The sequence below is a fragment of the Pelophylax lessonae genome (genome assembly GCF_965119305.1).
Source record: "Pelophylax lessonae genome assembly, chromosome: 12".
Classification (NCBI taxonomy): Eukaryota; Metazoa; Chordata; class Amphibia; order Anura; family Ranidae; genus Pelophylax; species Pelophylax lessonae.
In genome coordinates, this window is record NC_138779.1 from 137,721,853 (window position 1) to 137,733,311 (window position 11,459).

The 11,459-nt window shown below is 41.1% G+C and overlaps 1 protein-coding gene across 1 annotated transcript in view; it reads right to left on the reverse strand.

Moving 5' to 3' along the window:
* LAYN (layilin) overlaps positions 1–6,320 on the reverse strand; it is a 147,228-nt gene extending 140,908 nt beyond the window's left edge. Inside the window, exon 1 of the mRNA XM_082274246.1 lies at positions 5,803–6,320. Coding sequence (XP_082130372.1) covers positions 5,803–5,878 — 76 coding nt within the window. The 5' untranslated portion in view covers positions 5,879–6,320. The remainder of the gene's footprint in view (positions 1–5,802) is intronic.
* Between the last annotated feature and the right edge of the window lie 5,139 nt (positions 6,321–11,459).

Genomic DNA, 11,459 nt, shown 5'->3' on the forward strand with positions numbered 1-11,459 from the left:
GTTTGCATATATACTGCATTGATTGACGCTGCAACTCCTGTGAATCAGAGGAGCCCTTAAGGATATGGATGGATGATCTTTTTGGGATAACAATCTATGCGCTCTTTTTAAGGATTTGAGGTGAGCACCCATTCACAAGGGGGTGCACGGCTGGCTGTCCACTGTGACACTCTGGTCACTTCTCTCTGGGAGCACAGATCACTTTAGGATTACATTTTGGACTTTGTTTATTGGCTTTTTGCACTTTGCACACTGAACTTTTATATCTATATATTTTATATTTTATCTTTTCTATGAGTATTATATTATATTATATTTATCACTTTATTAGCACTATTGGCACTTTAATATTATGTCACATATAAATATTTTGGGTTTTTAATAATTTAAGCACAAATTAATTAATTTAAAAAAAAATTTTATTCGCGCAACGCTATATATTTATTTCAATTAAGCACATTATTATGAGAAGTGGAGTGTCTGCGGCAAATAACTGATCGATTTAGAGCCTCAGGGTCGCTCACAGGACTTATTCCTTATACCCATATGAGTCCAGATTTAAAGTCTTACACTGACATGTATACTCATTTTACATATTTATGTGCATGGCCCGAAAAGTAAAGGTTGGCAATTGGATTGTTTACAAATGGCTAAATCATTAATAATGTGATTGTTAATACATATGAGTGGAGAGATACTGCACATAATCTAGAGATTATTTTACTTGTAATTTGAAGCAGTGCAAGTTTACATTCAGTAATTAATTTCATAAACTGGTTTACTTGCCAAGTACAGATATGTAACCACATGCTAAATGGTGTCTGTAATAGAGCTCTGAGAGCCTAAAAAAATGCTTAAAGTGGAGTTCCAGGTTAGAAGTAAGCTGCCCCCACCCCCAATAATTATAATAAATACCCTGTAAAAGGAAGAAGGATATACTCACTTATTCTCAGGGCACTACTATGGATTCCCCATAGTAAGTCTACGGGTGTTATACTCACCCATCTGTTGTTAGCGCTCTTTCCTCTACCCTGAAGCCGGCGCCTGGGGAAATCACATGACCGAAGCACCATGAGAATAGGTAAATATATTCATCTTCCTTTACAGGGTATTTATCCTATTAGGCCTCTTGCACACATTACTGATGTTTGAGCTATTTTTGGACGTAATTTAAGTCGTATGCTTTGGGCTAATTTGCGCATATTTATGTGCGTATTTGCATGTATATTCACACACGCACAATACCTTCCTAAGGAAAATGCAGTCATACTAATGCTCATATGCATGTATTTGTGTGTATATGCATGTACAGTGGGTACGGAAAGTATTCAGACCCCCTTAAATTTTTCACTCTTTGTTATATTGCAGCCATTTGCTAAAATCATTTAAGTTCATTCTTCTTCCTCATGAATGTACACATAGCACCCCATACTGACAGAAAAACACAGAATTGTTGACATTGTTGCAGATTTATTAAAAAAAGAAAAACTGAAATATCACATTGTCCTAAGTATTCAGACCCTTTGCTCAGTATTTAGTAGAAGCCCCCTTTTGATCTAATACAGCCAGGAGTCTTTTTGGGAAAGATGCAACAAGTCTTTCACACCTGGATTTGGGGATCCTCTGCCATTCCTCCTTGCAGATCCTCTCCAGTTCTGTCAGGTTGGATGGTAAACGTTGGTGGACAGCCATTTTTAGGTCTCTCCAGAGATGCTCAATTGGGTTTAAGTCAGGGCTCTGGCTGGGCCATTCAAGAACAGTCACGGAGTTGTTGTGAAGCCACTCCTTCGTTATTTTAGCTGTGTGCTTAGGGTCATTGTCTTGTTGGAAGGTAAACCTTCGGCCCAGTCTGAGGTCCAGAGCACTCTGGAGAAGGTTTTTGTCCAGGATATCCCTGTACTTGGCCGCATTCATCTTTCCCTCGATTGCAACCAGTCGTCCTGTCCCTGCAGCTGAAAAACACCCCCACAGCATGATGCTGCCACCACCATGCTTCACTGTTGGGACTTTATTGGACAGGTGATGAGCAGTGCCTGGTTTTCTCCACACATACCGCTTAGAATTAAGGCCAAAAAGCTCTATTTTGGTCTCATCAGACCAGAGAATCTTATTTCTCACCATCTTGGAGTCCTTCAGGTGTTTTTTAGCAAACTCCATGCGGGCTTTCATGTGTCTTACACTGAGGAGAGGCTTCCGTCGGGCCACTCTGCCATAAAGCCCCGACTGGTGGAGGGCTGCGGTGATGGTTGACTTTCTACAACTTTCTCCCATCTCCTGACTGCATCTCTGGAGCTCAGCCACAGTGATCTTTGGGTTCTTCTTTACCTCTCTCACCAAGGCTCTTCTCCCCCGATAGCTCAGTTTGGCCGGACGGCCAGCTCTAGGAAGGGTTCTGGTCGTCCCAAACGTCTTCCATTTGAGGATTATGGAGGCCACTGTGCTCTTAGGAACCTTAAGTGCAGCAAAAATCTTTTTGTAACCTTGGCCAGATCTGTGCCTTGCCACAATTCTGTCTCTGAGCTCTTCAGGCAGTTCCTTTGACCTCATGATTCTCATTTGCTCTGACATGCATTGTGATCTGGAAGGTCTTATATAGACAGGTGTGTGGCTTTCCTAATCAAGTCCAATCAGTATAATCAAACACAGCTGAACTTAAATGAAGGCGTAGAACCATCTCAAGGATGATCAGAAGAAATGGAAAGCACCTGAGTTAAATATATGAGTGTCACAGCAAAGGGTCTGAATACTTAGGACCATGTGATATTTCAGTTTTTCTTTTTTAATAAATCTGCAACAATGTCAACAATTCTGTGTTTTTCTGTCAGTATGGGGTGCTATGTGTACATTCATGAGGAAGAAGAATGAACTTAAATGATTTTAGCAAATGGCTGCAATATAACAAAGAGTGAAAAATTTAAAGGGGTCTGAATACTTTCCGTACCCACTGTATTTGTGTGCACCGCCGCAAAATACTGATTGGGAATGCAGGTTTTTCTATTACGCAGGTCTTGTATGCTTGCCCATGTGTATAGGCATGTTGTAAACAATAAACTGCATTTTACATCCATAAAAAAAAAAAAACAACAACGCTGTACTGAGCTTTTTTAATCTCCAGTGTGCAAAATGCCTTACATGGCAGTTAGTATAGAAGTTAGAAGAGGTTGAGAGCAGTTTTATAGTGATTGGAAAACCTCATGCCACACTTACCTGCTCTGTACTTCTTCCCAGGTCCCCGGCCGGTGCTCTGGGCTCCTCCTATATTCAGTGCCCCCCTCACTCCCAAGCCTCACTGTGTGTGTCTATAGACAAGTGCAGCTTGGTCCTGACCCCCCCCCCTTTCACTCACATAGTTTGACTGACAGCCAGTTCTGCTGCTGGCCAAGTCCCTGTGAAAACTGACAGGCTCGGGTGAGTGTTTAAAGAGTTGAGGGGAGGGAAATAGTTAGCAGGGCGCTTTAAAGCCTAAACATTTTTTACCCTAATGCATTCCTTGCATTGAAGTAAAAAATGTTTAGGCATCAGCATCCCCCTTTTACATACCTAAGCTCTCATTCGATCCAGCACTGTACATGTCTGCAGTTCTTCTCTCCCCTCACTTCCCGGTCTCGGTGGCTTTGTAGGGGCACCGAGAGCCATTGGCTTCCAGTGCTGTCAACCAAAGCCAGTGACAAGAAAGTGGAGGCAGGGCTAGTTCCTGCTGTCTTTGTCAATGGACGCAGCCACGGGGCTCCGCAGCAAGCATGCATGAGTGCCCCCCAGGGAAGCGGCTTCACATGGGTGTGCTGGACAGAGAGGTGGGGCAAGGAGTGCCGGTGGGGGACCTGAGAAAAGGAGGTTTGAGGCCGCTCTGTGCAATTCCATTGCACAGAGCAGGTACGTATAGAGATGTTTTTTTTTTTTTAATGTAATCTTTTCAATATCTTTAATGCAGGGAAAGCATTAGGGTAAAAATACCAAGGCTTTAGAACCACTTAAAGCTTATTTGGCTTTAGCCTGGAATTCCACTTTAGGAAACACCTGAGCTGTTCAAAACCAAGAAACTCACACATGTAAATAAGCCACCCTCACTACTGCTGTGAGTATGGCATTCCAGATTCAAAGTTGCTATTGAACCATCTACTCACAACCACCAGGGTTCGGTGGTTCCTCCAGAAGTTCCTAGGGGTTCCCCAAGCTGCGACTGATTAATCCTCCATTTTATGGTGCCTGCAACGGGGTCAACTCTACTCAGCAGCACACCAATATCATTTTACTTTAGCTGTCCGTAAGGGTGGCCTTCTGGCTACCACTGTAAAGGGGGCATACTTCCCGATAGCCACCAATATAAGTGGTATTTTACCTATTGAGCCCAATGAACTGGTTCTAGCAGAGGTTCCTCACGATCTGAAAATTATTTTTCAGTTTCAGGGTTCCTCTGGTGTAAAAAAGGTTGAGAGAAGTTGATTTAAACAGAACATATGTTTGGAAACTTTACTGAGGCAGTACAAAAGGGCATTGAAGATATGCAAAGTATGGAAACACTTATCAAGCAGTCAGATTTTCTCTATTTTGAGGTATACGTGGTTAGACAAAATGAAAAATGATTTTAGCTGCTATAAAGTACTGCAATTTGAATAATATTATGGTAGACAAAAACTCTAACTTAAGCTGGCCATAAACTAGCCAAAAAATCGTTCAAACTGATTTTCGAAAAACGAAAAATCCTGAGAACAGACGATCGTGCCGTCATGTAATAACCGAATTTCGAACGATAAATCGTTCAATGGACATAAATTAAACCGTTTTTCATTCAGTTTGTCCCATATGCCTAGTGAAAACAGTTCGGGCGAGAAACACATTAACCTTTCAATTTATCGTTCGTCGTCAGAATTTTCCAAACTGTTCCTTCGATTTGTCGGCTCTGGAAATTTAAAACCGATTTTCTATTCGTGCCCATTAACTGGATGAAAAACGAACGAATGGACCAAATGACAGATTTTCGAACAATTTTTTTGCCTAGTGTACGGCCAGCATTAATGGTTAGTATAGTTTGCTAAAGCATTGTGAACAATATACAACTGCCACTGCCATTCTAACAAAGATATTATTTTTATACTTTTTCCTTTTTTGCATTGCAGTGCTGCTAATCTCTTGCAGCCTCTTTTCGGCCACTTTGTGTCTACATGTATGCACAAATGACTGCATGGTATTTCTCAGGGTAGTTTTCCCGATGGGGATATCAGTGGACCATGCCTGCAAAATGTGTGTTAAAATCAACACTTGAAGTGTCTAATGCAGGGGTCTTCAAACTATGGCCCTCCAGCTGTTCAGGAACTACAATTCCCATCATGCCTAGTCATGTCTGTGAATGTCAGAGTTTTACAATGCCTCATGGTATGTGTAGTTCCGCAACAGCTAGAGGGCCGTAGTTTGAGGATCCCTGGTCTAATGGAAGCCAGGTGACTACACAGGAGAATTGTAAGACCGAGACAATGCGTTGTCACCCTATAACAGGAAGTACCTGAAAAACAACCTTTATTATAGTAACATGTTAATGCTTATGAGATTTTAAATATAGTTTATGAGGTTTTAATAATTGGGATTACCTATACTTTAAAAATAAAAATGCACCTGTAGTCCAGTCAATAACTATAATAATACATTTAAAGTAAAATATACGTTAATTAAATCTTTTTTCAGAAAATTATTTGTACTAGACTTGAAGGCACAGCTGCATTAGAAAAAGTGCGTTCCAACAAGTATAGGTGAATCAATCAATATACTACGCCTTCTCTAATGTATAAGTTTACATATTGTACTTACCACTTTGCAGTCTCGTTCCTTCACAAGAATAGAAGCAGAAAATGATAATGCTGACAAAAGCTTTGAGAAGATCCATTATTCCACTTGTGTTGTATAGTAGGAGTGGTATCTGATGTGTGATATGGCATTCAAGTTCACAGCTCAGTGATGCTGATGCTTATAGTCCAGATGTGCAGAGCATCTTCTAGGTCCCCCTTCACTGAAGTCCCACCACTCACTACTGCATCACTGATCAATAGAATTCTATCAGGCACATTTCTGGAGGGGCAGGATTCAGCCTCCGCCAAACCAATCCAGGCAGCTGCTCGATTTCTGCTTCATTAAAGTAAGAACTTGACGGGAGTCCCAAAGCTGAACCCTGTCAGTTTAATTACTTGAAAGCAATGACTTCTTAAAACCTTCTTGATTGATTGTTGCCGTTGTTAAAGCTGTTTCCAGGAGTAGCTGACATATACTTTAAATCCAGATGCTAAGGTTCCATCCCTAAATGATTTCTGGCTACTTGCGATGTTTGCAATTGATATTTTGTAGAGAGCAAAAAAAAAAAAAAATGCAAATAATATTAAAAATGCAAATACTGGTAAAGTGATCTAAAATAACAAAATTAACTAGGCTGCATGCACATGGCTGCTGGTTTGTACCCCTATTTTTTTTGTAAAGAGAGATAGGAAAGGGATGGAGAATACAGTATAGAAGACTGTTTTATGTATCAGCTGCATCCAAAAAGGTTGATGCTAGGAAAAACAAAAGGCAGCAGTGAGTTTTTCTATTATAATACTTATATAGCGTTAGAAAAAAAATGGTTCATATACTGTCCTGCTCTGCTTTCTGTCCAGCTTTTTCCCTGCTTCATAACATAAGAGGGAAGATTGGATTTTGGATAGTCATGCAAATAAGCCTTCAAGCCCAACTCCAGGGACAGCCCCACCCCTTAAAAATCCTCTTCTCCCCACTGGAATCACCCCATTTTATATATATATACTTTAATCTCAACTTGGAATCAATATAAAGCCATTTGAGATGTAGTGGAAATCCAATGATCGAACTGTCATTATCAATAGTCAGACTATTGACTGCATCTACAACTGTTACTGGAAACTCAGCCATGCAATAAGTTATTCTGAACAAAAGGGTATTTCTCTAACAAACTGACTGGAGTCAAATATATTGCTTGGATTTAAAACATGAAAATGTCAATAACAGTCATCTGAAATGAGGAATAGTAGCCCCCACATTCCCAGTTCATCCCTCCCAGCCTGCAGTCACCTCCCTGCCCATCAACCTGCATTCGTAAAAGTGATTTTCTTCTCCGTCCTAAATTAAACATATGTAAGAGCATAGTCAGTGGTCACAAACATCCCCATTCTAGGTCAATACACTTCAATAAAACCTTTGAACAAGAAAAACATCCCCATTCTGGAATGGACATGCTGTTGATAGTAATAAGTAAAAAATATTCAAATTTGTGCACGACATAAAAAAAAAAATTAAAAGTGTAACCCTGGCATTATTAAATATTCTGACAGCCTGCTGATTAAGCTCTGCTCTTTCAACAAGATAGCCCAACAGTCATTAAATCACAGCGTCTTATGTGGAAAAATGTATAAATCTCAGCTCGATGATGCTCCTATGGTAAGACAGATATTGATTCCAAACCTCCTTAGCATTTACAAAAAATGGACATTTTTCCTTCTGCTCCAGGCTTCGTCAGCACAAAGTCTCTGCAAACACAGAGGTGTTTAACTTTTCAGGAGTTCCTCTCTGGAAAACTTACTCAGCAGAAAATATCCATAATGCTGAGGCTTCAGGGGGAGTTTGGGATCAACGCCGGTTCTGCAGTCCCCAGTAAGTGAGATCCATATTCTTGATTCATCATAAAATCTGTTGGTGTGTGAGACGGCAGGGGTAAAAGGCTGAATGTTCCACGCTCTGCAGTCCTCTCTTTTTCTATCTTAGGCACAGTGTATTTAAAAGCTGAAGACTATTTCCTTTTCCCCCTGCTGCAGAGCAGCGACTGTACGCTGCACCTAGAATGAACTGTAAACGTAGAAAATCCTGCTGTGTATAAACCGAGGAGATGGAATGTGTAAAAAAAACTATTCATGGAGCGAATGCAAGTATACTTCATATTACAAGCTCCAGTTTGCCAATGGAATAAAATAAACCCCTTGTTTAGTGTCTCGGAGAAGCAGTAAAATGTCACATTTTAAAGCAACTAATTACACAGAGGAAATACATATCTGGGCACAGATTGACCTGCCAATAAGATGTCTAATTCTATGCAGCTAGTAAAGGGATCCAAAAATACCCTGGCAGAGCATGTCTGTTTTGACAGTGGTAATAAAGCATTCCTAAGAACACATCCCCATTGGATTGCACATTGAATTGGATTGAACACTGAACTGGATACATTGAATTGGGTATCCACTGGATTGGACAGTGAAAGAGCAACGGCACATCACCCTTGTCTCCTTCTTCTCCTTCCTTTGTACAGGACACAGGGATGGGTCCTGGATGGCAAGTATATTTCCCCGTTACTTTGGTTGAGGTCATTTTGGGTACTTAGGGGTTCTCATCCATGCAGGGTGAGGGGTTCTAGTGTAGTTTAGTTGGAGAGGAGAGGACAGATTGGCAGTTATCTCAGGATCGGCAATTCCTCATTTGGGACCTGGAATTTGGAGGCTTGGAAAGACTTTGGATGGGAAAGAGCCTCCAAACCCTGATTATAGGGACTTAGGTCCCAAAGGGGTTAACCCACCTACAGGGAAGGCCTGAAAGGATACAAGAAGGAGTCGCTTGTCTGTGAGGTGAAGTGGAGTGGTTCACAGCTGTGAGAAAGTCTGGAGACTGAGACACTGTCTGCTGGACTCCTGCTGCCTTTGAAGCACCCCAAAGCAGACCACAACCCCAGATCCAAGTGTGGGACTGGTATATTGGTGATCAGCCACTTTGCTGCTTTCAATTCACCAGAATTGTGGACTGTTTGCATTTACTTTTGGCTGAAGAAAGCTGTTTTGTTTGAGTTTAAAAACAATACAGACCGTTTAACTGTTTACAACTGGCTGGCTGATGATTCCAGGTTCTCCATAATACACATTCTATAAGAATATTCCCTGTCTGTACGTGTGCTTGTGGCAGATCCTGATTGGCTCCTAGTGCTTAAAGGAGAAGTTAGGGGTATTTACAAAAATTAGCATATATAGTTTCAGTTGTAGTGCACAATTTATTTCTCTAACACATACATTGTATATTAAGGGAATATAAACATTTTCTAACAATTATATGTAAACCATGTACAGTATTCACCATTTTCATACTTGTAATTTTAATACTGTTCTGCTTAAAGTGGCTCAAAAGACAGAAGTTTTTTTTTTTTTATCTTAATGCATTCTATGCATTAAGATAGAAAAACCTCCTGTGGGCAGCAGCCCCCCTCGGCCCCCCTAAAACTTACCTGAGCCCAATCTCGATCCAGCAATGTAGCACGAGAGCCTCAGCTGTCCGGGCCTTTTTTCCTCATTGGCTGAGACAGCAGAAGGTGCCATTGGCTTCCACTGCCATCAATCAAAGTCAGTGAGCCAATAAGAAGAGAGAGGGGCGGAGCTTAGCTGCAGCCCCATGTCTGAATGGACACACAGAACAGCCGCTCAGCTCGGGCGTCCCCATAACAAGCTAAAAAACGAGGACCAATGCGCTACCTCGGGGGTCTGACTCTAAAATACTAGGTGGTATAAAGATGTGCAAAATGGAAAATGTGCAAATATAAAGTGATATAAAGTGCAGAAAAATAGATAAATAGCAGAAAAATAAATAACGTGAATCAAATACAATAGGAAAAAGCAGCCAATCCTATTCAGTGTCCCCACTGTAAGTGACAATGTGCATAACAATCAAAAATCGGTGCTAATTCATATATGATTCATAATCCAAAAAATAAGTGTCCACATAATCCAAATATAAAAATAGTGCAATATGAATATTGAGTCTTGTGTAATAAATAATACTGTCCAATTATTAATGCATATGTGGAATGGGTATTCTTCAAAAAAAATCTTCAAATAAATAGTGATCCTTCAATGAAGTGTTCCTCCTAGTTACCAAATCACCAAATTAAAAAAAATTAGTGTGATGCCGCTTACCTTAATACACACACAGAAAAGCGTGTATACACAGATCTCTCTGATTCCTTCTGTTAGAGATGGATGGTGGGATCCCAGACGATGTAGCCCCTTGTTCTTTAATGCCTTCCGATCTCTGGACTTATGTAAATCACTCAAATGCCTCGGGATGCAGTCATAGAGATAATAAAGAAGGGGCCATCATGGTGCAGTATCTTCCAAAATGAGTTTAATGGTAAAAGTAATGTACTTACACAATAAGAAAAACAAACAGGCGCTGGCCGCTATTGCGGTATCAGACCCTACTTCCGGTTACAGCCGTGAATGCGGAAGTGACGTCACCCGGCTCCTCCCAACGCGTTGCCCATAACAAGCTGCTTGCTGTGAGGGCACTCCGCAGGAGGGAGGAGCCTGGGGCACCGAGAAGGTGAGGAACCCGAGAAGAGGAGGATCTGGGCTACCCTGTGTCAAATCACTGCACAGAGTAGGTACAGTAAATATAACATGTTTATTATTTTTAAACAAAAAAAAACTTTAACTTTTCCAATCTACTGTATATAATTTTTGTCATTTATGATGTCAACATACAGTATTTAATTTAAAACAACAAAACACAAAGACTTTGGGCTCTTTCACACGGTCCGCCTCCGTAGGCGGATCCGTGTTGCTCAGCGGGGATCGATCCGCGATCCCCGCTGAGCCGGGCGGATGACAGCTCCGTCTCCGCTCGCAGAGCGGAGAGGGAGGTGTCTCAGCACCCGCTGCCCTCTATGGGGGATCGGATGAGAGCGGACCGCTTGTCCGCTCTCATCAGATCCGCTCCGATTACTGAACGGATGGAAAAATAGGGTTTCCATCCGTCCAGATTTCAGCACAGGATCGGATGCGGATGGCAGCGGGTGTCAGCGGAGGTGTCTCCGCTGACACCCACTGCCCCATAGAGCTGCATGGAGGATCCGATCAGATCCACCTAAAAAACTGACAGGCGGATCTGATCGGACCGCCCGTGTGAAAGAGCCCTTAACCATAAAATATATATTGTTTTTCCTCAAAGCACAAGTGCATGCAGCTCCACATCCTGATCTATAACATGTCATATATAAACATAAAGATATTTTGTGAACTTACATTTTAATTTCTTTACTTAGAAAATAGAAAGTGTAAGTGGTGCTGCTTATTTAGTATATGACTAAATGCCTGCTGCATGTATCTTGTGGTAAAGTGACATGTGCTATTTCATTCCCTAAATCAATATATTATATTCATATATGTGCTATTAAGTATTTATACAATGAATATAATATATTGATTTAAGGAATGAAATAGCATGTCACTTTGCCATAAGATACTTGCAGCAGGCATTTGCTCATATACTAAAAAGACAGCACCACTTCCACTTTCTTTTTTCTAAGTAATCCTGACTAGGGATGATTTTTGACTTTTTGAAAAGTTCGGTTCGACCAGAACACCCGAACCTCCCGAAAGTTCGGCCCGGAATTCAGAACCCCATTGAAATCAATGGGACCCAAACTTCGGTAA